This window comes from Lytechinus variegatus, chromosome 4, assembly GCF_018143015.1.
Source record: "Lytechinus variegatus isolate NC3 chromosome 4, Lvar_3.0, whole genome shotgun sequence".
In the NCBI taxonomy this organism is placed as follows: domain Eukaryota; kingdom Metazoa; phylum Echinodermata; class Echinoidea; order Temnopleuroida; family Toxopneustidae; genus Lytechinus; species Lytechinus variegatus.
Window position 1 is genome coordinate 29020726 of NC_054743.1, and position 27041 is coordinate 29047766.

The 27041-nt window shown below is 36.9% G+C and overlaps 1 protein-coding gene across 1 annotated transcript; it reads right to left on the reverse strand.

The window, feature by feature from the left end:
• Positions 1–26483, reverse strand: LOC121413782 (DDB1- and CUL4-associated factor 6-like). Its single transcript, XM_041606732.1, has 17 exons — positions 26390–26483; positions 22674–22717; positions 18201–18262; positions 16548–16718; positions 15787–15891; positions 15013–15126; positions 13411–13546; positions 12402–12652; positions 11024–11117; positions 8411–9327; positions 7692–7999; positions 6713–6817; positions 6076–6232; positions 4299–4455; positions 3567–3652; positions 2759–2864; positions 1–1001 (listed from the first exon to the last, which is right to left on the reverse strand). The coding sequence occupies exons 1-17, from the start codon at positions 26431–26433 to the stop codon at positions 949–951; spliced, it is 2910 nt and encodes a 969-aa protein (XP_041462666.1). The 5' UTR covers positions 26434–26483; the 3' UTR covers positions 1–948.
• Positions 26484–27041: the final 558 nt, after the last annotated feature.

The window sequence follows — 27041 nt, forward strand, 5'->3', positions numbered from 1 at the left end:
ATGTCATCGTTATCTGAAAACCATGATCTATGATAAAGCTTTACTTATGACCAACCTTCAAAGGACATTGTAAAAATTGCATAATAGGCAAATAATATTGCCTGGTCACATGACTGCTATTGACCAATCGCTTGATGAGTATCTAGTTCACACATTTTTATAACAGCCCATATCTCTAGCAATAGCTACATGTACACGTATGAGGTTGAATGAAATATTAAGAATACAATCATCACCGAAATTCACTCAGGATGGTTGAATATAACTATCCTGATTAAACAAACTTTCCAATGTGAATTACTTCTAGCAGTTTGCAGCATAAATAGCATATCATGCACTACATGTATATGACACCTAGAGAGATTCTTGTCATTTGATTGGTTGGTTGATATCGATCATTCAGCCCATTTCACACTGACGTCATCAATTCTAGATCCATTCATCGTGCAATTTTGGATCCATACGATCTTATCAATTGCACGCACGCACCCAGATTGCAGGCACCACTCGTGCAGTGCACATGTTGTATGTACACGATAATCAACAGACCGAGCTCTCACTGCATGAGCATATTTTGCATCGAAATTCACAAATTTCATATGAAAAAGAATCTGTTTTAGGTGTCATATAAACCAAATAATGAATGTCTTTTAATTCGTGCAATGGACAGAATACTTCATTAGGTGAAAGATGAAATGATCCATTGCACTTATAAACAATCATTATTAGTATATTATTCAATCCATAGAATAAATTGAATAAATCATAGAGAAACAGAACAGTCCGACACACATGTGATTTTGCAATCTGCATGGCAGTGTTGCTAAAAAAAGGAAGCAGAACCCTTTTCCCTGCAATCAGGTGATGGATACACCTAGCAAGACAAGCAGGACCAGGTCCTAGCATTCAAGTGTTGAATAGACCAGGCATGATGACACTGGATCTGGTCTAATCATCGGAGCTGTCACTGGTAGACCGAGGCTCGTTAGATCTGCTGCGGTCTGAAAGATAAAAAGTCATATATCAACAAGAAATACAGCTAAGGCTCTTGTAAATAAATTCTGGTCTAATGAAAGCAATGCAAAACTGGTGGTATGATTTGTTTATCAATGTCATACGCCAAGATTAGGGTTTGAAAACATTTCTGCTATCAATCTTTCCTTCACTCATTCCCACTTTCTCCTCCTCCCCTCACCTTCCTTTGCCCATCCTCCCACCTTTTTGTCTGCTTTTATTTTTCCTCTTCCTCAATTCCCAATTCATCCTTACTCATCTTCATCTTTCTATTTCCTCTTGGTCTTCCACCCTTCCTTCCCACTCTCCTTTCTCCCTAACCGTCACATTTCCTCCTTATTTCATACATAAACATATCAATTGTTTCACCTTCCATTTCTCGCATCAAAGAACATGTATTGCTCTTTCTCCTCCTAAATCCCCTCATCTTCTCCTTAACCATTACCAAGTAACCTAATCTCATTCCTTTCCATTATCCCTGATGACAATGGTAGATCCAGGCAGGGGCGGAAGGGGCATGCACCCCTAAGAATCACACATTCTACATATCAATCCATCTAAATCTACAAACAAGTGGAATGCCTCTGGCCGTCTCACCTGCATCACGCGGTTCAATATAGCAGCAGTGCTGACTTTGAATACTACTCTAACTCACACAAGATGTTCAGTGATACATGGTTACTCTTATGTCCACTTTTTATGAACTAGACCAATAAACTTACAGAGATATGATGGTTATTAAAAAAAAAAACCAACATGGCCAAAGTTCATTGACCTTACATGACCTTTGACCTTGATCATGTGACCTGAAACTCGAACAGGATGTTCAGTGATACTTGATTACTCTTATGTACAAGTTTAATGAACTAGACCAATAAACTTTCAAAGTTATGATGGTAATTCAACAGATACACCCAATTCGGCCAAAGTTCATTGACCTTTGACCTTGGTCATGTGACCTGAAACGCGCACAGGATGTTCAGTGATACTTGATTACTCTAATGTTCAAGTTTAATGAACTAGACCAATAAACTTTCAAAGTTATGATGGTAATTCAACAGATACCCCCGATTCGGCCAAAGTTCATTGACCCTAAATGACCTTTGACCTTAATCATGAGACCTGAAACTTGCACAAAATGTTCAGTGATGCTTGATTACTATTATGTCCAAGTTTCATGAATCAGATCAATAAACTGTCAAAGTTATGATGGGAATTCAACAGATATCCCCTATTCGGCCAAAGTTCATTGACCCTAAATGACCTTTGACCTTGGTCATGTGACGTGAAACTCATGCAGGATGTTCAGTGATACTTGATTAACCTTATGTCCAAGTTTCATGAACTAGGTCCATATATTTTCTAAGTTATGATGACATTTCAAAAACTTAACCTCAGGTTAAGATTTCGATGTTGATTTCTCCAACATGGTCTAAGTTCATTGACCCTAAATGACCTTTGACCTTGGTCATGTGACATGAAACTCTAATAGGATGTTCAGTAATACTTGATTAACCTTATGGCCAAGTTTTATTCACTAGGTCCATATACTTTCTAAGTTATGACGTCATTTCAAAAACTTAACCTCAGGTTAAGATTTGATGTTGACGCCGTCGCCGTCGGAAAAGTGGCGCCTATAGTCTCACTCTGCGTCGCAGGTGAGACAAAAACTGTCATCTGCGCCCCCTCTATTTTGAAATCCACCACTGCTGATGACAATAATGCATCATGTTGCTATAGTTACCTCCTCTAATATGATTGAGTGATGCTAGCATCCTCAGCATGAATGATGGTGGTACGGTGATAGTATCTCTCGTCTCCTCCAACATCAGTTCATTGATTCTCATCACCTGATATAAAACGTTAAAGAAACATCAATGTCGGTCATGGGAATCAATTATTTTTTCTTCAGTATTGAAAATACCTTAAGATACTAGTTTTACAACAAAATTGAGACACACCAGTTTGACCTGTCCCATCATTGACATTCCATTGCCAGCTTCAGGTATTTTCCGGCACTGGGAGACATGTAACTTTTATGAGGCTATGTAAGAAATATACTAGTCATAAAATTTGATTCCATTTTGGGTGATTGGCATCAACCTGTTCCTAAATACCAAACTGCCAACCTGAACAGGATCATTTCAGTATTTTAGTAGCTGCAACTCTGTATATATTTCAGGAAATCAGAAATTTAAAAAATACCATAGGACAATTATACACAAAACTGAATGTTCAGAAAACAGTGTTTTGCATAAAATGATCAGTACTGTTCTCATGTTCAGTTCTAAATAATAAAAAATCAATACTATTTGGAAAAAGTTAAATAGTTCCTACCTCTACAGTCTCTACACAATCTCCTGATTACCATAGAGAACTCTTCCTAGGCAACAGAAGGTTGCTTAGTACATGAAAGTTATAACTAAAGAAAAAAAGAAGCCACATCTGAGCTGTCCTCATTTATTTACTTTTTTAATTTTGAGATTTAAGGTTTTAATACACCAGCAACACTAAAATATCTTTCCAACCAATTAAAAATACAATCAATATACCTCGGCTGAATTCTCAGAGAAGTATGGCTCAGGTGCGATGGGTGCCCATAGCTTCACGTTGTAATCAATACCACTAGTAGCCAGTACTACAATGAATAAAACAGAAATGGACACTTCGGTTAGTTATAAAACAAAAACAATTAATCATGGAAACAAATACTGTTTTTCTGAAGTTTGCTAGAGGAGGAGGAAAGCTAAACCCTCACGTGAAAGGAAAATCAAAACAAAGCAGTTGAGCCAGAAAATATACCAAATACATGTAGTTCATTTCTTTCTTTCTCATTCTACCAAAATATCTTCTATTTCAGAGTGCTATTATTGGCTTCATCGAAAGCTGTGCAATCATAATAATTATAGAGGATATTTATAAAGTGCATAATAATAGTTCTCCATGTGCTTTCATTCTTTTTATTATTATCTGAAAAAAGCACACAAAATTTTGTTCAGGGCAGAGTTGTTGTTGTTGTTGTGTTTTTGGGGCGTTTAGTCAGCATAAAGAATATTTGTACAGTGATACATGTACTGTACATCTGAGACTTTTATGTCAAATCTGAAATTGATGAGCATTATACAGGCTAAATCAACATTTTTCTTTGGATAATTTAAAAAAGCAAAGAAACAAAAATAAAAGGCAACTATTTTCATCGATGCACATTCTGCCACAGACACTTCTGAGGCACGGATCAACTGTGATAATTAAATTACGGTCCATTACGGTCATGAAGAACTTACAGGGATCAACAGGGTGGGGCTGAATGCAGTTCACGACGTGTTTGTCGCCCTCTAGCAGCATTACAAGTTTAGCTGTATATCGATCCCAGATGAATATATGTCCGCAGTCTGATCCACTGACGATGTAGTGATCACCCCAGAAATTGGCCTCCTTAATCTATATAAAACGTTTCAATTCAATTTATTTATTAGGTAAAAATCACATGAATAGATATATACATTGTAAAATGTGAGGATCAAACATCCTAGGAAAGCCAGAGGCTTGAAAAGCAGGGGGATCCATGACAAATAGATTACAGTGATACCAATGCAGCAAATAAATTATAGTAGGAATAGAATACATAGGAAATAGCAATTGAAATAATACATGAAACAAGTTACAATATTTGCAATACATGACAAGACAAAACAAAATATATCATATGACTGTTTGTTTAATTTTGGTTTGATTTAAAGGAATCACTTGTAAGTGGCAAGAAGATGTTGTTTAATTTTAGCTTTAAATGAGGTAACGGTGGTCATTCTTTTAAGCATGTTAAGTAGTGGGTCAAGACTGTTCCAAAGTTGAGCCCCTTTGTGCTTAATAGAATTCGTCTGTCGTATTTTTAAGCATGAATATGGCACAAATATATTGTTTCTCTGTCTTCTATTAACACTATGTTTTTTATCAACCGTAAGAAAATAATTATTGAAAATAGCTGGGGGAAGTAATGATAAACAGAGGCCATTACTGGTCAGAACAGGCAAGGTGGAGGTGGCGGCGGAGGAGCTGGTGGTGGTGAAGGAGGTGGAGCTGGACGCTCTTAGGCCAAAAATTTTCCTGAATCACACCAAGGCACTTGCATTATATCCCACCACACAATGTCATTTGGATAGCGAAGTTATCGCAAAGGACTTTGTTTTTGCGTATTGTTCATACTTCATGCTTATGTGTTTTGTGAGGATGATGATTGGTGAAATAAAACATCACACCAGCAACAACAACAAAAAAAGAAATCCAGAAATCAACCACAAGTTTACTCTTGACTAGTCCCGAAAAAATTAGTCAGAATATTTTTGAAACTTTCACTGATTTTTTGCTCTCATGAGGATCACCTTGATATAAGGATGGACTAAATCTTTATTACCTTAAAACTATCAATAATATTTTGCTGAGACAGAGTCAGAGAGGCTCTGTAGCTTATTCAATCAAAAGTAAACTTTATCAAACAATTGATGTTCCGAACTGGAAATCACTACTTATTAACTCTTAACAATGTCAAATTTCAGAATGACACATACCACTGGAAAAGGAGACTACCTTATTCAGAAATAAAAACATATCAATGAGATGCATAATACCAGGGAATAATTTTCCTGGTATCTTGTCACAATTTGCTGCAAATTGTTTGAATGACTGCTGCACAGAGAGTCTTGCATATACTTTTGTGATACCTTAGATGTTGTCTCTTAAAACCTTGCGATGATGCTTGCAGAGCTGCCAAGTAGTACTGGTTTTCAGTATTTAGTACTGAAAAGCGAGAAGAATACTGATAGTTTCATGTAAAATACTGATTTGTAAAGCTTCAGTTGTATGTGTGGTCCTATGGTATTTTATGAAAATACTGATTTCCTCACCGAAATACTGATTTTCAGCTTCAAAAATAGTGAAATGCTCCTTCTCAGGTTGGCAGCTCTGTGCTTGGCACCACTTTTTGTCATAAAAGGGCAAACTGCAATCAATCAATATCGATTGGCAAAATTATTCCTGGTAATACCAATGCAACCATAATTTTACCATTGTTCTTGAATTCCTATGTCCCTTGTAAACCATCTCGATGGATGGGGAGTGGACGTTCTTGATAATCTCTGCTTCTTTCTCCCGTTCTTCTTTCTTCGTCTTGAAGAGCTCCCTCAATCTCATCTCGGCCTCTGACCTCACACGCTGTCTAGGTCTGCTTACAGAGAACGAAAAGAGTGATTGCAATTATATAAATAGGGAGGATTGCTATTACCTAATCTACATTTCTAGAGTTCTTAAAACTCCTTAAAACAAATTGCATGATAGAAATGAAGACAAGAATTAAAGTGAACTTAAGCCTCTCACGCAACAAAAACTTTTGAATAACTGTGAAATATGTTTACTAACACTCTACATGCTAAATTAATTCAGGGATATAATGAAGACGAGCTGTTTATATCAAATAGGGGACCACAAATGAAAATAGCTGAAATTGAACAAATTCCTATACTTTTGTACAGAGAAAGTACATAAAAAGCTGGAAATAAGTTAACAATAAAAAAAGTAAACTCTCGCACCCCTGATTATATTTCCTCGAAATGAGAAGAAAATTTAGTCCCATTATAACAGATTGGTTTTCCAAGTTGTACGTATAAGAGCCTAGAGAATATGGTAATATCCATGGGTTACTCACTCAGTAGGAGTATCTAACTGATGTGGTGTTTTCTTCTGTCTTTCTGCTCCCATTAGTTCCAATTCTTCATCACTGTCAGATTCACTACAAGTCATGGACTGGCTGCTACTCACAAGTAGAACACAGAAGGAAAAGAATCAATTAAATAGCTTGGTGGCATTGTAACAAGATATAGATATAAAGTCAGAATTCTACTTTGCTTCAAGCCATGTGGTTGAAGTAAGTCCGAATCGGCTTCAAGTCCCAGCCGATGATGGCGACAGCAGGATTTGGAATTTCATTTGCTTTCATTCCTTCATGGAGGCTCTAAATGGGCTGGAATTTGACTCCACTATTTCATACCACTATTTTTAAGATTTTATAGGTTGGAATGTTCATATTGGAGGCGCGATAGCTCAGTCGGTAGAGCGGGGGATTCGTATTCCGGTGACCAGGGTTCGATTCCCAATCGGTGCGTTAGTGCCCTTTGGTAAGGCATTAATCCTCAGTACCAGGTCCTTCGGAGGGGACCTTAAGCCTTAGGTCCTCTGGTTGCTTGCATACAGGCATTAATGCTCTCTTAGCAATCAGGTAAAAATCACCACCAATCACCAAGACACCAAATATCAAACGCTGTTTAATAATATACAGTTTCTTTGAAAATCCGATTGCAACGGATCGTGTAGTGAGCACCGGGTTTAGTCTCGCATTTCACCTTTGCTGCGCAAGACAAAAACATACATGCAATATGCATCCTTAGTGAAAATCTTATATCAAGAAATACTTTGCTGAGGTGCTGGAAGAATAATGGGAAGTGATTTAATCAGAAACCCTTTCATCTGAAAGAAATACGACTGAAGACTAACAAAATATACTATTTATGAGGTGATGATTACATTATCTATGGTGTGCTCTATCAATCCTACTGGGTACCCATTCACCTCACCTGGGTAGATGGCAGCACAATGTGGATCAATGTCTTGATGAAGGAAATACATACCTTTGTGAAGTTCCTGATTCAGTGCTCTGCATGGAGCTGGTTGAACTTCTGCTCTTCCTCTTCTCCTCCTTCTCATCTTCTTCTCTCCTGTCAACTCTTCTTCTTCCCCCATCACCCTCCATTTGACCCCCCTGACTCCCCTCTTCTCGGTCCCCTCCTTGCTCCTTGGTCTCCTCAGCTTTAGATGATGTCGGTTGAGATTTGTCAGGGCAGGGTTTGGTGTAAGCTTGTACGTTGGGAGGGTTCTCAAGAATGCTCTTCTTCCGTGATCGTGAGTGCTCAAGACTGTCTTGTTTAGTAAGCCTAGGCTAATTGTGGAATATAAATAAATTCCCACAAAATTTTCTAATATGAATACAAAATTCAATAGTTTAACAACAAAAAGGAAATAATATGCAATTTATCAATAAATGTATACCCCCCCCCCATATTAATATTGAAAAACCCTCTACCATGAACTAACATCTAGATGACTTTTGCTCTTTAAAGTTGTCTAAAAATACAAAATAATATTGTGTGTTTAATAGTAATCTTTCAAGGTAGTCAATGAATTATTCGAAGAGAAATTGAAAATCACCATGTTTAGTTTATCATAATAAAATTATTTGACTCTCAGATATTCTCAAAAAATAATCAGGGAGTCTTTACAGCTCTGCTTAAAGCATCTCTGTATAGGGGAATCCTTGTTGTAAAAAGTGCACGCTCTGTCAACTTCTTACCATAGGGTTCCTGTCTTCCATCCTCTCACCAAGAGCAAAGATGCCTTTCTTCTCTTCTTCCTCGTTCTTCTTTTCATCCTGTTTTCTTCTTTCTTTTTCTGACTTTTGCGTTTCCACATACGACTTTGCCTCTCTGCCTTTTCCATCTGAACCTTTCTGAGATCTATTTTCTAGACTATCTGTAGGACCCCCTCTCGATTTCAGCCCTTTCCTCCAACTTTCTGGCCCTTCCTCATCTTTTCGTCTAGTAGCTGCCTCCGGAACGCTTTGTGCTCTTTGGTTTTTCCTTTTTGAGTCATTTTGTCCTTCATCTTCTCTATGATGAACTCTTCTGTCCATCTCCTTCCCTCTCTCCTTCTTTATTGCACTATCCATTGCACCAAGTGATTCCCTCCGAGTCTTCTCTTCCTTCGCTTCATCAACCTCTGGCATCCTCCCGGACTGCCTTTGCATCTTTGAATCAGCTTCAGGAACAACGTCCTGTGTTCTTGACGAGTCTCTTGCTCCAGATGGCCCAACCTTTTCCTCAAACTTTTCATGCCTTTTACTGGGCTGAGCTTGTGAACTTGATGCTTCGGTTGTCACTGGTTCGGCCGCTGAAGTTGAAGGTGTTGTCGAACCTGTTAATGTAGTTGACACTGTTGTTGAAGCTGACGCTAGCATTGTACTTGATTTTGTTGTCGAACCTGTTGCCAAAGCTGCTGCTGTTGTTGACACTGTTGTTGAAGCTGTCGCTGATGCTACCACTGTACTTGACTGTGTTGCTGATGTGGCTGTAGAAGAGGCTGAGAAGGAAGAGCCTATGACACCCGGCTGACCAGATCTGACAGGCCTTCGTGGCGATGAAGATGATTCTTCCAGCCAGCGGGACAGCATCTCAGACATCCTCTGGACCATTGTTGATCTTGGTCGCTCACCTACCATGATACAGACATAATGAAGGCAAAACAAACTCTCATAAATATTATGGCTACAGGTATTGGTTTATCTATATTTTGAACTTAAGCATATGTGTTTCGGTATTGCAATCACTTAAAGTGAATACAACAATATTCTACCTACATAATAAAAAATCCTTGCAAACTCACAATTACTGTTTCCAACCTACCAACAAAAGGTGTTCTCCTTTAACCCTAAATCTCCCGGGGTATTTTTATTCTTGTCATTCCCGGGGGGGGCCATTATGGCCCCCCCTTAAGATCTCGGCCGCCGATCGCGCGAGCGACGCAAAAATTTGCATGCTGGTAGTGTGCGATGTAATCTACAAGGCTGTATGGTAAAATTTTCCAAAATAATGAGATTTTATTTTATATGAATTAATTATGCTAATTTATGCATAAATCATACTTTTTGCTCTAATTCACTAAATAAAGCTCCTAGAATGCTAATTTTTGGTAAAAATTTTCTTTGTAGCATTCTTAACAATCGTAATTCAAAAAAACTTTGGTTTGGAAATAAATTTCTTATGTATTTTATTGTTTTATGAATTTCTTATGTATTTCTTTGTTTTTTTACTTTTTGTTTTTTATTGTTTTTTCAATGGAAATTGTTCCAGACATAATTCTGATCATAAACAAGGCAAAATTAATTGAGTTTAATCAGTAAAAGTAGAAATAATGATACATTTATGAATTTTGGCTAAATACGCAATTTGCATTGGATTTGTACATGAAATCACGTTTATGAGCAATTTTGGGTCTGACATGCACTTGCATAATGTTGCGTAATGTCGTAACCGCATACCCGGGCGTCACAACTTTGGTCTCAAAATTTGCGCGAGACTTGAATGTAAAAAGTCAGTGAGCTGCGAGGTGAAAAAATTTCGCGCAGCAGATATATCGCGAAAATTGTTGAGGGGGGAGGCCATTATGCCCCCCCCCCCCCCCCGGGAGAATTAGGGTTAAATACAATTAAGAGGGAAGTCTACCAAATAGATGTTTTGTATTTTTCTCATAATGTGAAACAAACTAGTTTCATTGCTCACTGAATACTGTAACTGACAATTAAGGGGGAAAGTCTACCATATAGATGTTTTTTATTTTTCTAATGTGAAACATATTATTTTCATTGCTCACTGAATACTATACATGCATGTGGAACCACCATTGTTTTATTTGATTTAATCAAGAGGGTAGTATCGTCAAATCTGTAAAAGTTGAAATAATCTACATTTCATATAATAACAAACAAAGGAAAAAGTGAAACTGTCACATCATTGGCTCCCTCATATTTTACATTTCTGTGTTGTGCATTTTACAGTTTTGAGAAAATAAGCAATGCTGTGTTAACTTATTCATTTTACAGTAAATCTGATTTTAATGTCATTTTCAGCAATGTGCTTGACTTCTTGCATAATTTCTTTTTTTTAACAAATTAAGTTTCTTTTAATTCTTAAATTTCCAACTTTTCATTTTTTTTCAATTCATTTCTTATTTTAGTTCAATTATTCTTTTTAATCATTTCACCTTATCTTATTTTCTTTTATTTTTTTTTTTATTTATCATTAGTGTTAATATTAATATTTTTTTGTTGGGGGGGGCAATTCCCATTCCAATATAAAGCAAACAAAATAGCTGTTGAACATTCCAATATTATAATGAGATTTGTTTATACCTTCTGGCTGCTCACTCCTAGGCCGAGCTCTAGGCCCCGTATCCGACCAGTCTCCCCTCAATCGTAATCTCTTCACTGGATTACCAGCTGCAAGCTTGATATCAAAACATATGAACATCAAAGACATTGGGTGATTTCAAGTTTAGTGTTGGTACAGGTGTTGGAAATACAATTTAGGCTGTCTTTTCTCGTTGGAAAGCCAAATCTGAGTTTCCCAAAATGATAGAAAACTCATTATGATTGAAAGCTCAAAACCTAGTTGAATTTGTGTCAAAATTGACTTTGCACTATTAAACACTGAGGGGTCAACACCAAACTTTAAATCACCCATTGTATCTTGGCTTTAAGTATCAACTAGAATGAAGATAGTCAAAGGCATTTTCATATCCTTTCAAAGGTTGGATCGTCAAAGTGGTCACTCACGTTGCGTCCTTTGCAAAGGAAATGTGTTGGTAACTGCCATGCTTAGAAACAACCTGCTAATACTGACCGGTATCCTGTAAGCACAGTCAAATGACAAGCTTAGCTTGGAATCAAGACTTATCAACAATAATCACATCCATAGTTAAAGTACCTAATGTAAGTTTAAAATCACTAAAATTCAGCTTTTTAAAGATTTGGATCACTCAGAATTCATATAAGGCATCGTGTTTGAAAATATTGTAAGCATCATTATTAAAGGACATATCAACCCCCGAAAAAAGTTGATTTGAATAAAAAGATAAAAATCCAACGAGCATAACACTGAAAATTTCATCAAAATAAGATATAAACTAAGAAAGATTGATTTTTCTCTATTTATTTACATGTAAGTCAACATTTTTCTGGGGTGGATTTGACCTTAAGACTGATGTAATTACACATATTTACATGACTCAAAGAAAGTGTCTGCAATCTAATACTCACTAAAGAAGTCATATGGATAATAATCATCAGTGACAGTACACGTATAAGTAAGATTTCCCTATGAAAAACACTACATTGTTTTGACCTTTTTTGTAGCTAATGAGTGTGAATAATGCTAAATAAAATGTGAATTTTTTTTTCTTCAATGAATGATATAGGTCTTCATAAAATCATTGTCTTCTTAGAGTCATGACTGGAAAAAAAAATGATTTTAAGTTTTCTTATGACCAGTCATGAAAAGTCATAAGGTTATTGCATGGTTGGAAAAATAAATGTCAGGGGGGGTGTTCTTGAACTAAATACTCAGTGGTTTCACCAACTGCACAAATCCACGCATCTGATTGGATAAAAGCAAATAAAGTCAGTGAAAACCACAGACAAAACTTTTCATGAAACAGTCCCCTGGTCAAATGCGCATTCTCGATATATCAATCATGATCCGCTTCATCCTTGATGTCATACTGAACCTTACCTCATCATTATCGTCTTCATCAGCTTCTAGCACATCGATTCCAGCGTCTTCCGCCCCGCAGGTTGCTTCATGGTGGTCCTTGTATCGTGCATTGGTACCAAACAGGTAGATATAATCTGAAGAATAGCTAACCAGCATGTCTTGACCGTTGGCAGAGTAGGACAGAGAGGTAGGTCGGGTGTACTTGTTCTGCAGGTGCGGCGGACAAAAGCGGCACAGGATACCCTGCATACCACGCCCTACGTGGTTCCCTGTACAATAGAATCATGTTATTACTGGTATCAGCAAAAACACTATCACGCTTGTGATGTCATAATGGAAAGCGGGTGATGGCTGTGCAATCCAATGAAATTTGAGGTGGTCTTTCAAACAGTTGTTTTTTCTACTGACAATTTGTACTGCACCTTTCATTAGCTTTGGATATGTTGGTACCCTTTAAAAAAAAATCCCAGTTGTCCTGTAATATAATTATGTGCCCTGTAGAAGCAGCCTTGCCCTTAAATCTAATTGAATGTACAACATAATCTGGAATTCAACTCTGCCAATTCAAAATTCTTGGGAACACAATATTTTCACTTCAAAATTTGGCTTACCAGAAGTAAACAACCCATATTTTGCATAACGTGACCTGAAAACTTACTCAGGGACTTTTTAGTCTATGGAAAGTCGACTACATAATGAACTGTATACAGCAGAAATTGTAACCTCAAAAACACAAAAAGAATGAACATTTTGAGTTTGGTACCAAGCCGAATCCAATTTGAAAATTTAAGCAATTATCTAATCTCGGGAAGGTTGTCTTTAATAAGGTTGGCATAATTAAGTGCATACAACAGACATTGCACACACACACACAGCAGAATGAGCTGATATTGATTCCCACGAGAGAATACATGGTGTACAGTAAAACCAATACAATCTTCTTCTTCTTCACCATGCAAACCTCTAGGGCCTGTATTCCTGGTTTAGCTAAACCCTAGTCTAAGTGTGGTTTAAGCTGATAATGTACCTGAGAGTTTGGTGCCTAACATCCTCCGATCAAAGATTCTGATCGAGCTATCTGAGCAACCAACGGCAAGCTGGTAAGGTAGGATAGGATTCACGCAGATGCCTGTCACAGCACGACGACAATTGATCATGACATCCTGTAAATAATAATAATTCAACATTCATATAGCGGCTATTCAAATTTCTAACCCTAAGTGATTTACATTACACAATCTAAAACTTAATGGATTATATTAACTAACCAAACTCCATCACTTATTAAACGTAACTTATAAACTAACTTAAATAATATAACTACCAATTTAACTATCAACAAAATAACTGTAAAAATCAGATTGGTTACTATTTGCGGAAGAGATGTGTCCTAAGTGCTATTTCAAAGGAACTGAGAGAGGAATGAGATCTTAAGCTACGAGGAAGAGAGCCACAACTGAAGTGTAAGAAATATGTTGCCTTGTGTAGGACCAAGAGATTTTTGTCAGATGACCGAAGTGACCGAAAAGGTTTGTTGGGGTTCATCATGCTCAAGACGCACGAGGGTACTTTCCTCGGATGCTCTTAATCGTTATAACAAGGAATCTGAAGAACAAGGGGAGTCAAGATTTGAGACATCATATAAGAAAATGTATAGAGTGCAGTTTATGCTCCAGTCAGTCAAATCAATGAAACTGACTCCAAACCGACTGATGATATCTTGGAAAATATATATTAGAAATCACAGACTAGATAAATGATTGGCCTGGGGCCTGTTTCACAAATACTTACAGCTATTGTAAATTTGCGATTATTGTTATTGGTGGATGAACCTGTCATAATGACAAAGCTACAATAGTTAAAACTCTTTATGAAACAGGCTCCTGGATCCCGTATCATCAAGAAATGTTACAATAACAAATGCATGATTTCTATAACAAAATATAGTTTCGGCCAATCAGATTGAAAGATTTCAGTAGCTTTTAACTGTTGTTGTAAATGTGTTATTACAACAATATTTATGAAATGGGGCCCCTGGAGTTTGTATCATTGGTGTGACTGTAGGGTAGCAGGGGAAGAAAATAAAGTAGTTCTTTAAAATCTCTTCTATAATTTGTAATGAGAAACATGAATCCCCACAAGATATAAAGGATTTTTTATTTCTGTATTTGTAGAAGTTTTTTTATACATTTCATGACTCTATCACTTTCTTCTCTCTCCTGTTCAGAGTCACTGATATAAAACTATGAAAACAGAGGATGGCTGTATGAGTTTCTAAATTCCATGACCCTTTGGAGTTATTTATTTTTACCTTTTTATGACCAAACAAGACAATGTTAAGGCAATCATCATTCTAAAAGGATATATGGAGATGAGAAATCAACAGCACAATTTTTTTTGTGTGTATTATAGTTTATGGCTGTGAGAGAAAGAACAAAAACCATATTTCCACAACTTCTCAAACTTAAATGATGCAACAGCAAATGCACTTCCTGCATCAGCTTCAAAATCGTCTACGATCATCCATGTTTTCATCCATTTCGGCTTTCATTCCTTAAATTTTCCTCAGGATTTACCAAGTTCATTGTAACCCAAGAGATTACACATAAATGCATTTTATAAGTGATACCTCTTTGCACTCTTCTTTTGAACAGCTAGTCTTGATTCGTAGATCATACCATCTAACATTCCCATCTTCACCACATGACATGAATGTATTGGGGTCCGAGGGTAAGGTCACAACCTGGGGTTAAAAAAACATTAAAAAAAGCATTGTTACTCTTATCAGATACAGTTACTAATTAGCTAAAGCAGTTAAAATAGCCAGACCCCACAGGACAGAATGATAGCAAATATGGCCAGCTGGCATTCTGCAAGGTTGGGCAAGTAAATGTTTGATTGCCCTATGACAAACATAAGTAACCAAAAAACCAACCCACAAGATCTGGAGAGCATTTCACTAATACTGTCCAGTACAACATACACTTTGTAAGTTAAAAATATCAGACAAGTCCTTTCATGAAAAGCTCCCCTGACCTCCCAAGCAGAATAGATGGAGCCAATCATATACCCACTTAGCTGCCAACATTTTTAGACCAGAAACGACAATGAATTAGGTAAAAAGTAGGAATCTTCACAGAAGCTGAATACTTTAACACTTTTGATTTTTTGTTGGGGAATCTTTAGAAAATCATGCATTTCAGGAGGTAAAAATTGCCAATTATTCTTCCAACGTAATAATAGTTGGCGCCATGTATCAAGGCTCTTCGCAGTGACATCCCTAAACACAAGCACTGTTTGCTACATAAATTATCTTTCTTAGAAAAACTAACATACATGTAAAGATATAGTAAAAGCTTATTTGACAAAATGGTGGGGGGTTTCAGGAGTCCTTCTAACTTACCTCGTATGCTGTTCCGTAATGGCAGTTGAAGGAGTTTTGCCCATACATGTCTGGATTATCCAGATCACTGAACATTATACAGCCATCTCCGGAACAAGAAACCACCTGAACAAAATATAAAAGGCAAACAAATTACAGGATTTATAAAATCTTATTTTTGAACCTGCCAACGTGAGTAAAGCTGCTCTTTTACTTGAGTAAAATTGCCAGGAACAATAACTGCTATCAACATGAGAATAACTAAGTTGTCAACAGCAGGGCCCTGCCTTACAAAGAGTTACAATTGATCCAATCAACCGTAACTCTATGGAAATCCGCCAGTGTCATAATATTTTCTACAGGATTTTTGCAAAATGTCCTTTGTAAACAAAGAACACACCAAACTGTCAAGAAATCAATTAATTTATGGTTATACATTCATACACTGTATCTAGAATTTTTTAAATAAACATGAATTTTTTATCTTGACTTTGATGGCTTTCCATAGTTGAGATTGATTGGATCAATCGCAACTCTTTGTAAGACGGGGCCCCACGGTGAACTTCCCCTGAACACAATATAAAAGGTAAACAAATTTGAGGATTTTAAATTTTTATATTTGGAACTGCCAACATGAGTATAGATGTTGACAGCAATGAGAATAACCAATTTATCAGGATGAACTTTTCCTGAACTGTATCTGTAGTAAGTCCTAAAAGTAATTTTCCCCATTTCCAATCACATTTTTCACCTCTCTCTCCATCTTGTTTATTTCCACCTACCTGCCTATCGTTTGAAAAGGGTAGGAACTTTGCACTGAAGATGTTTGACCTATGACCCGACGGGATGGATGCCTGTACTTGCTTGGTGTATGGGTTTGTAAAACAGAGCTTTTTATCATCTGATCCAGACAAAAGGAGACTACCTCGGTCATTCCATGATATCGTGTTGACCTGGGGAGCAAGGAATAAAGGAGAATTGGTAAATTAGGGGAAACCATATCCGGTATGTCAGTTCTTCTTTCTGCCCCATTTTTTTGAATCACTGTTTATCAATATTTTAAATGCTTAAACTTTTTTACATCACTATTTTTTTTAATTTTGTACTTATTTTGAATGATTCAAATCTTGTAGATATGAAATTATGTTGATTTATTTCACGAAAACATACAAAAAGGAAAAAAAAGTTTTACAAAGTAGGATAAGATTATGACATGGAGCCTTAAATCTCTACACAGTGTACTAAGAGCAATGTCACTCTTACAATGGGGTCATAACAACAAAAATGGGAAAACAGTACAAAGAGCGACAACAATCTCAATAACCAGCGGAAGAGGCATCAAGGCCAGTCAAAAGGGCATCCATTACAAACATGCAGTTAACAGTGCAAACCCTCCACTTGAGTTAAGAGGTCTGAATACATAACCTATGACTTATGCACTGGAGGGCCTCTGACATTTGAAACAGCAATGTGCTAGTCTTGTGTAAGGACCAACATGTTGATCAAAGTGTCAATCGGGTCTGGGCCTGCAGACTCGGCAACCATGGCCAGAGGCTTTAATGGCCTTTGATTGATTTAAGAGCTGGCATGAATTAAAACTGAAGGGGAAGTTCACCCTGAAGAAAACTTTGTTGTAAAAATAGCAGAAAAAATAGTAAAAAAATATTGGTGAAGGTTTGAGGAAAATCCGCTAAGGGGTAAGAAAGTTATTAGAGTTCAAATTTAGGATTTGTGACGTCATAAACGAGCAGCTGCCCCATGTGTTATGTAATATAAAATGTATGAATTTCAAATTTTGTATGGTTCCTGATAACTTAATTTTGTTTTCTTTTCATGATCGGGTGTGAAATAATTTGTCTATTGACATACAAAACTTACAGTGAAAACCATTTCCAATTTTCTGAGAAAATGACATTTCATTGACTTTTTACCATTCGCTATGTAGGAATGCTGCTCGCATATGACGTCACAAATCAAATAATTGAAATTCTAATAACTTTTTATTTGATGAATTTTTCTCATTATTTTTTCTGCTATTTTTACAATAAACTTTTTGTCAGGGTGAACTTCCCCTTTAAAGGACAATGAATTTTGAGATAAAAGAGCAAATTGAAAGACAGGGAACAAGAAAAATGAGGATGAACAAAAGAAAATGAAGAAAAGTGGCACAAGAGAAAAATACAGATGAATAATGATAATTCCTAATAATGCAATCCAATTAATGAAGATAAATTTCATCTATTTTATCTCAATCTACTTTTTTTTCACTCATTTTCATTGCCATCTGACTCATTGGAGGAAATCAAATTCTCATTATAATCAAACCTACGCAATTGTATCAAGATATACATTATATTATTACCCATAAGTTACTCTCCATCCTAAAGATATTCTCTTTGGGGAAGTAATGTGATCAGAATACAATAAAGACTTACACATCCCCTATGTACATCAAGTGTTGTATCAAGCTTCATTCGTTGAACAAAGTCCTTACTGCCTGTATTTGGATGAACAACACATTTTTAGAAAATTATTCAAAACATTGCCACATGTAAACATAAACACCAATCAAGCATTAAGAACAATTCACACACAAAATATGGAAGTGCATTACAGTAGTGCATTATTTCAGCTTAAACTCTCTCATTATTTAACTTTAAAATGCTGACAGCATCTCATTTTGTAGTTGCAGGTTTTGACATGCAGATCGACAACAGTCAGTCAGCAGGTCCTCAAAAAGTGAAATAGAAACATCTGAATATAAAAGCATTAAGTGCAAGTATATACATAGAGACATACTGTACTGTCTACACTGTACTGTACATTCTATCAAGGTTAATTTACTGTATATCCCATGATGTTCATACTTTACTTAACATATCAAGGTTAATTTGCTGGATCTATCGAGGGTCCGAGCTCAGACCAAATCCGGTACCTCGCGCATATCGCATCTGCATGCGATGTTTTGAAATCGGCAGCCAATTATTTATGTGTCAGGAACTTCATGTTGGCTCTAAATCACCAATTTTGAGACTGATAGAAGCATGGAAAAGAGGCAGAGCTACCAAGTCTCACGCATAATTGTGCGCGAGACTCACGCATTCAGGGTCCGTCTCACGATCTCACGCATGGCACCCATTTTTCTCACGCATCGGGACCCGACAGAAAAAAAAAGAAAAAGTAGCATTATACGCCAGATTATACGACTGGCCGACCGCCTTCGCGTCTAGCCCAGCACTCGAGACGAATCGAGAGTGCAGTCAGCGCACAGCTAGTACGTGATACGATGAATCGCGTGCGTGCATCGCATGGTTTTGAAGCCCATTTCTCATGCGCGCGCGCCTTTTTGCAACGTACGAGTGTAAGTACTGGCCGCGCGCGCACAGAGTCGTCGAGTCATGAAAATCTCACGCATAACGTTTTTAGCTTGGCATCTCTGAAGAGGTGAAACTTTGTGTAAAGTAAGAATATTAGTTTTAATTGTTTTTAAAGATTGTGATGTTGCATGAATTTCATATTTCCCCCCATAAAATCCCACCTCTGTCGGAATATCAGATCGAGTTCACGGTCTCAAAGTTCGGTTAGGTGGAGAGTAGTGTAGCGGTAGTGAAGTGGAGTGGAGCCTGCACAAACTTCGCTCGAGATACATCCGAACTAGACCAAAAGCTTCGGTCTCTGTTATGTTGGTTGTTCAGCTGAACTCTGTTGGCTTCACTGACCAAATACAGAGACCGAAGTTCTAGCGCGATCTGTACAGGGGACTCAATGGCCATATGTTTATGTACTTAAGATCGGATAAAACGGGGAAGTGAATTTGCGCGACAGCCGAGGTAAGTCACTGTTTTTGTTCCTTTTAACTTGATTTTTCTCTGTTTTTTGGCAATTAATGCCAAGAGGGAATATTAATTTGCATTTTGGTTGTGATAACTTTCAAAATTTTTATTCATTAAAGATGAAAATTGAATAGCCCCGACAGGGGATTTTGCATTGCAAGTCCCCTTATGGTGGCTGCACGATAGCGAGCCGTCTGTGTACGAGAATAAAATGTTAAAAAACTCCTCGAAACAGACGGCTGCCAGCTGTCTACATCCGAACATGCTGAAGACGTGACCAGGGCTCGGACCTCTGGCTTTGCATTAATTTGTAACTTCCCCACATAACGTGGATTACAGGCGCGCACCACAACGTTCTCTGTTGTATCTCCATGGGTGGCAAAACAAGGGTGGCAATTTTTGGCTTATTTTCTCTCTTTCTTTGGGACAAATGCTTGATTTTTTTTTACACTGATAGTTTTCATTACACCTATTCATCATACAACTTGGCTCTGACTGAAGTAATTTTGATTCTTTAAATTATCATTTTCTTAATTCAAAATAGACATTGAAATTGAAAATTTTCTTGCCATACATAATTTCCATTAATAGAAGCCGTACACAAAAATATGCCCAAAATTCAAGTTTTTGAGCGCTCTGGAGTCTGGTGAATACAAAAATTATTCCCAAGTCAAGTCTAATGACTTGTCAATGTTAATGAAAACAAATTGCAACTGTAAGGAAATTAGAAATTTTGGTCACAAAAGTGATGTTTTAATGATTTTTTAAAGTGTGTGCTCTGTACAGCATTGGCATACCATAGTCCTACCCACCCATGGTTTCAAATCATCTCGCATGCAAAGGATTCATATGCACCTGGTGCACGCGAATCTTTCACACCCTTTTTACTAAAATAACTATTACTTTACATCATAGCTAATAGGCCCGGTTTGAAAGTCCATTTTTGATGCACGTGTACACGGCATGTTTTTCGGTCGTGTACATGTGTACACGTTGTAAACACTGAGTGAGAGTGAGTTACGGTATTTTTTCAGTGTTTCCTACATGTAGCCTAAGTCACGGTTTTAAAGCTTACCTGAGAAGTTAGAAGTATCAATCCACAAAAACTGGTGCAATTAAAAAGTTTACTCAGCTTAGCAGCGCATTAAATTAATAAAAAATGCAAAAGTAAATCAGTGCAGGGCCCTAGTTAGCGCCGACGCTCGTTGGATGCGCATTTTGCATACTGTACCATACATGCATGCACAGACCACGATCACTGCAGAATTAAGTGTAACTGAAGTTATCGATTGATTTTCATTATTTTATTGCCAATTTGAGGAGCGTGTGTTTGTAGGCTTGTAGCACATGTGTATGAGCATATAACACGTAACTGGAGACTCGAGAAAGCGTTCTTCAATCACTTTTAGAGCCAATTTGAGAATCACCAATTGTGACAGCGATCATTGCTCCAGTTACGTGTTATACGCTTATAAACATGTGCTACAAGCCTACAAACACACGCTCCTCAAATTGGCAATAAAATAATGAAAATCAATCGATAACTTCAGTTACACTCAATTCTGCAGCAATCTGTGCATGCATGTACGGTACAGTATGCAAAATGCCATCCAACGAAAGTCGGCGCTAACTAGGGCCCTGCACTGACCGGAGCATACCCATTTCGTGTGGTACAAAAACTTGAGTTTCCAGAATAAATGTGGATTAAATCGGCGATTTTGGAAGTAAACTCACTCTAGGTTAATTGAAATATATTGACATATTAGTGATTAAAACATGTGCAGTGTCTGAGAACTAAGAATTAATGTGAGGCTGTGAGCTTGTTCACTGACTTTACAGTCCCACGCAAGCTTTATGCAGATGCTACCGTGTACACGGTGATGGAATTTAGTACACGTGCACTGACTTGACCGTGCGTGTACACGTGTACCCGAAACGGGCCTAATAGCTAAGAATTCTAATTGTGCTATGATACTTACTGAACCATATGGATCGTTTGTTGAATTCTCTTTGCTGTTTTTTTAAAGAAAATAAGAGCATTTTTCGTGATCTTCACGTAGATACCTTCTGCTCAGCGTGGATATCAATTTTTGCCTAAAGAGGGCGCGCGATATTATTCACAAGCTGGTAGGCACTTAAGAACCAAGTTTGAAAGGATACTCGTAAAATTACGTCACTCTCGCCGATGAATATTCATTAGATCGTGGTCGTGCGTGTTCAATACACACTGAGTGCATGCATGCAGAGTTTGTATTGAACACGCACGACCACGATCTAATGAATATTCATCAGCGAGAGTGACGTAATTTTACGAGTGTCCTTTCAAACTTGGTTCTTAAGTGCCTACCGTTTGTTTACGGTACTTTGTTTACGGTATACCTTTGTTTACGGTTTTGCAAGCTAGCTGCATTCTAGGCGATCAGCATTATTTTCTTGCTCGTTCAATCCACTTTCATCATCATCTTGTCAAAAGATGGCGTACTTTACCAATAAGTATATACATGAGATGCAACCTGTTGATTTTTGGTATAATTTCCTATTATGCGCTGACGACTTGAATCGAGAATGTTTGATAGGAAAAACTGCTTTTCGATTGTTGTTTGCGTACTTTCCACCGCAGTATCAAGGATAACTAAGGACGGATTGAACGGTTGATATTTGGAGGTAAGCGATAAAAACAGTTTTATAAATAATTACTTTTTAAAATGAAGTTAAGATACGAATGTTCAATTGCAAGAGTCATAGTGGAGAAATATGGAAAAGTGTGGCGTGTTTCATTCCCTCACATTCGACTCGTGTGTGCATGTGATCTGGTGATGAATGAAAATGTCAAAGTCCACTATGAAATCACATGCGTTGTGCGAGGTTAGTATTACTAACCTCGCATGTTGTGTGAGTGAGTCCTACCTGTAGATTCCCCAAAGACAGGATGGTTGCAATGGACAAGTGAACAATGGCATGCATTGCAAAAAATGCAATGCAATGTATTTGCGATAGGATTAGGAATGCTAACACCGTATCCAATACGTGGGACACAGCGACGAAAAAGGTATCGAAGGCAATGTAATTTCTTACCAAACACAGCCTCACGGATAGACCTTTCATCCCTGAAACTCAATGTCCTGGCCTTATCGTCATCCAAGTCACTGGGGACAAACTTGAGACACACCTCAAATATCAGCAATCTTTCAATAGAATCCACGGTTGGAAGATTTTCAAAAGAAATCTATTGTTCGCGATGCGAAACGGTGCGAAACTTCTCACTGAGCGGGGACTTCCTTCCACCACACGTTTTCCCATTGACACAATAACAACTGACTCGGACACTTTTTCAAACGACAAAAATAGTCTCTTTCTTTTCACTCTTGTGGCGGTATATTCTTCCAAGTTGATGAAACAATGATCAAAACACTAAATAAGACAAATTTAATAACACTAAAAACACTATTTAACTGTCTAAATACTCCTCGTGATCGGAGTCCCCTTCCCGTGTTGAGTTCGTCTAATTTCCCATAGGAGGGGACTTGGATAACGAGGAGTACTATTAGTCGTTATCCAAGTCCCCTCCTATGGGAAATAGGACGAACTCAACACGGGAAGGGGACTCCGATCACGAGGAGTATTTAGACAGTTAAATAGTGTTTTTAATGTGATTTTCATTGATTTTAATGATTCTTATTATCGAAAATATTCATTAATCATGTCTATTAAACTGTCTAAAAGTGGCAGAGTGGTTTTGAAGAGGAGGGAAATGAGGGGTAGATGAATATCAACGGGTTAATTGCCGTTTTGTATTTTTAGGAGAGGGGACTTGGATCACGAGTAATACTACTCCTCGTTATCCAAGTCCCCTCCTATGGGAAATTGGACGAACTCAACACGGGAAGGGGACTCCGATCACGAGGAGTATTTAGACAGTTAAATAGTGTTTTTAATGTGATTTTCATTGATTTTAATGATTCTTATTATCGAAAATATTCATTAATCATGTCTATTAAACTGTCTAAAAGTGGCAGAGTGGTTTTGAAGAGGAGGGAAATGAGGGGTAGATGAATATCAACGGGTTAATTGCCGTTTTGTATTTTTAGGAGAGGGGACTTGGATCACGAGTAATAGTACTCCTCGTTATCCAAGTCCCCTCCTATGGGAAATTGGACGAACTTAACACGGGAAGGGGACTCCGATCACGAGGAGTATTTAGACAGTTAAATAGTGTTTTTAAAGTGATTTTCATTGATTTTAATGATTCTTATTATCGAAAATATTCATTAATCATGTCTATTAAACTGTCTAAAAGTGGCAGAGTGGTTTTGAAGAGGAGGGAAATGAGGGGTAGATGAATATCAACGGGTTAATTGCCGTTTTGTATTTTTAGGAGAGGGGACTTGGATCACGAGTAATAGTACTCCTCGTTATCCAAGTCCCCTCCTATGGGAAATTGGACGAACTTAACACGGGAAGGGGACTTGGATCACGAGGAGTATTTAGACAGTTAAATAGTGTTTTTGAAGTGATTTTCATTGATTTTAATGATTCTTATTAGCGAAAATATTCATTAATCATGTCTATTAAACTGTCTAAAAGTGGCAGAGTGGTTTTGAAGAGGAGGGAAATGAGGGGTAGATGAATATCAACGGGTTAATTGCCGTTTTGTATTTTTAGGAGAGGGGACTTGGATCACGAGGAGTAGTATATATTGTTTTAATTCAATTCTTTAGACAGTTAAATAGTGTCTTTAATGTGATTTTCATTGATTTTAATGATTCTTTTTATCGAAAATATTTATTAATCATCTCTAGGAAACTGTCTAAAAGTGGCAGAGTGGTTTTGAAGAGGAGGGAAATGAGGGGTAGATGAATATCAACGGGTTAATTGCCGTTTTGTATTTTTAGGAGAGGGGACTTGGATCACGAGGAGTAGTATATACTGTTTTAATTCAATTCTTTAGACAGTTAAATAGTGTCTTTAATGTGATTTTCATTGATTTTAATGATTCTTATTATCGAAAATATTTATTAATCATCTCTAGGAAACTGTCTAAAAGTGGCAGAGTGGTTTTGAAGAGGAGGGAAATGAGGGGTAGATGAATATCAACGGGTTAATTGCCGTTTTGTATTTTTAGGAGAGGGGACTTGGATCACGAGGAGTAGTATATACTGTTTTAATTCAATTCTTTAGACAGTTAAATAGTGTCTTTAATGTGATTTTCATTGATTTTAATGATTCTTATTATCGAAAATATTTATTAATCATCTCTAGGAAACTGTCTAAAAGTGGCAGAGTGGTTTTGAAGAGGAGGGAAATGAGGGGTAGATGAATATCAACGGGTTAATTGCCGTTTTGTATTTTTAGGAGAGGGGACTTGGATCACGAGGAGTAGTATATACTGTTTTAATTCAATTCTTTAGACAGTTAAATAGTGTCTTTAATGTGATTTTCATTGATTTTAATGATTCTTATTATCGAAAATATTTATTAATCATCTCTAGGAAACTGTCTAAAAGTGGCAGAGTGGTTTTGAAGAGGAGGGAAATGAGGGGTAGATGAATATCAACGGTTTAATTGCCGTTTTGAATTTTTAGGAGAGGGGACTTGGATCACGAGGAGTAGTATATATACTGTTTTAATTCAATTCTATTGATCTTAATAATTCATCATCGAAAATAGGAAACAAGTGACACAGTGGTTTAATTCGGATGAAGAGGGACTTGAATCACGAGGAGTAATTATAGACCGACATTCTAATTACGTACCTTACGAAATAAAGCAATGGAGACAGTTAAGAGATATGCATTTTGATTTATTTAGTAAAATCGTGATAGACGAAATAAAGCATAATCATGACAAACATAATGAGATTTATTCATAGTATAATTAAAAAGTACGACGAAATAAAGCCTATATATACTGAAAAGAAGTAGATGCAATTTTGATTTATTTAGTAAATTAGGGATAAACGAAATAAAGCAATGTCTGCAGAAGAGGGATACTCGGGACCGATTTATTTAGTAAAAATGTAAACGAAATAAAGCAAATTTCATAGTGTGGGAAACATAAGAAGATGAATATACTCTTGATTTATGTATATGAAAAGTACTAATTTACGAAATAAAGCAATGGAGATTGAAAAGATGATTCAATCCTGATTTATTTAGTAAATTAGGAATCAACGAAATAAAGCAATTGAGACTGTTCGAGGGATATACTTGGGGCCGATTTTAGTAAAAATGAAAACGAAATAAAGCAAATTTCATAGTGTGGGAAACATAAGAAGATGAATATACTCTTGATTTATGTATATGAAAAGTACTAATTTACGAAATAAAGCAATGGAGATTGAAAAGATGATTCAATCCTGATTTATTTAGTAAATTAGGAATCAACGAAATAAAGCAATTGAGACTGTTCGAGGGATATACTTGGGGCCGATTTTAGTAAAAATGAAAACGAAATAAAGCAAATTTCACAGTGTGGGAAACATAAAAAGATGAATATAATATGATTTATTTATATGAAAAGTATAATTTACCAACTAAAGCAACAGCGATTGAAAAGAAGTATATAGATGCAATTCGATCTGATTTATAACGCCAATAAAGTGAACTTGAGATGGACCAAAAATTGTAGAGCGCGCGTACGCGGCGCTCTACAATCTTTGGTGGAGACTGAAAAGAGACAAGTCACACACAACTACGATGGAGGTTGGTAGAAACAGGTAGGACATGTTTTACGTTGTGAAAAATTGTCCGTGGATCCGAGTCACCGGGGACTTGGATCACGATAATGCCAATGTCCTTCGGCCAGTTATTATTGGGAAGCTGGTATTTCGATCCATTTTGTCTCAATGATAATGGAAAGATATGCATGTCATCATAATCATTTTCGTTGGTATCGTACCTCACTCGCAAAGCTCGGAGTTTGAGTAGTCTGCAGATACCTAGTACCTAGACCCATTTTCGGTTTTGCATATAAGTAGAGTCTGAATCAGTAATAGGCTAGCTAGATTTATTCGTGTGCTGGTGTTTTTTTTTTCATTCTAAATAGATAGAGAGTTCTGAGTCTAATCTTCATTCTTTAACAGATTATACCATGTCATTGTCTCGAACTGCATCGATACGGTAAATGGACTATTTCGAGTCTGTGTTCCCAGACTAGTGAAGTTTTATCATTGTTTTTGTTTTTGCACTTTTGGAGGGGGGGGGGGGTGATATTTTACCGAAATGATGACAATGTACTATAATGTTTTAACCTGACAAGACATATAGGCCCTACATATCTATTATTAGTATCAAACAGCTATTTCGACGTTTTGAAGACAATTTATATCATTTTTAGGAAAGTTATTACAAATATTTTGTTTAGAATTATTTTTCCCATCTTTCATGTCTATTTTGAATGCAGCTACCTACTACTCTTTTTGTAGTTTAATTTTCTACTTTATGT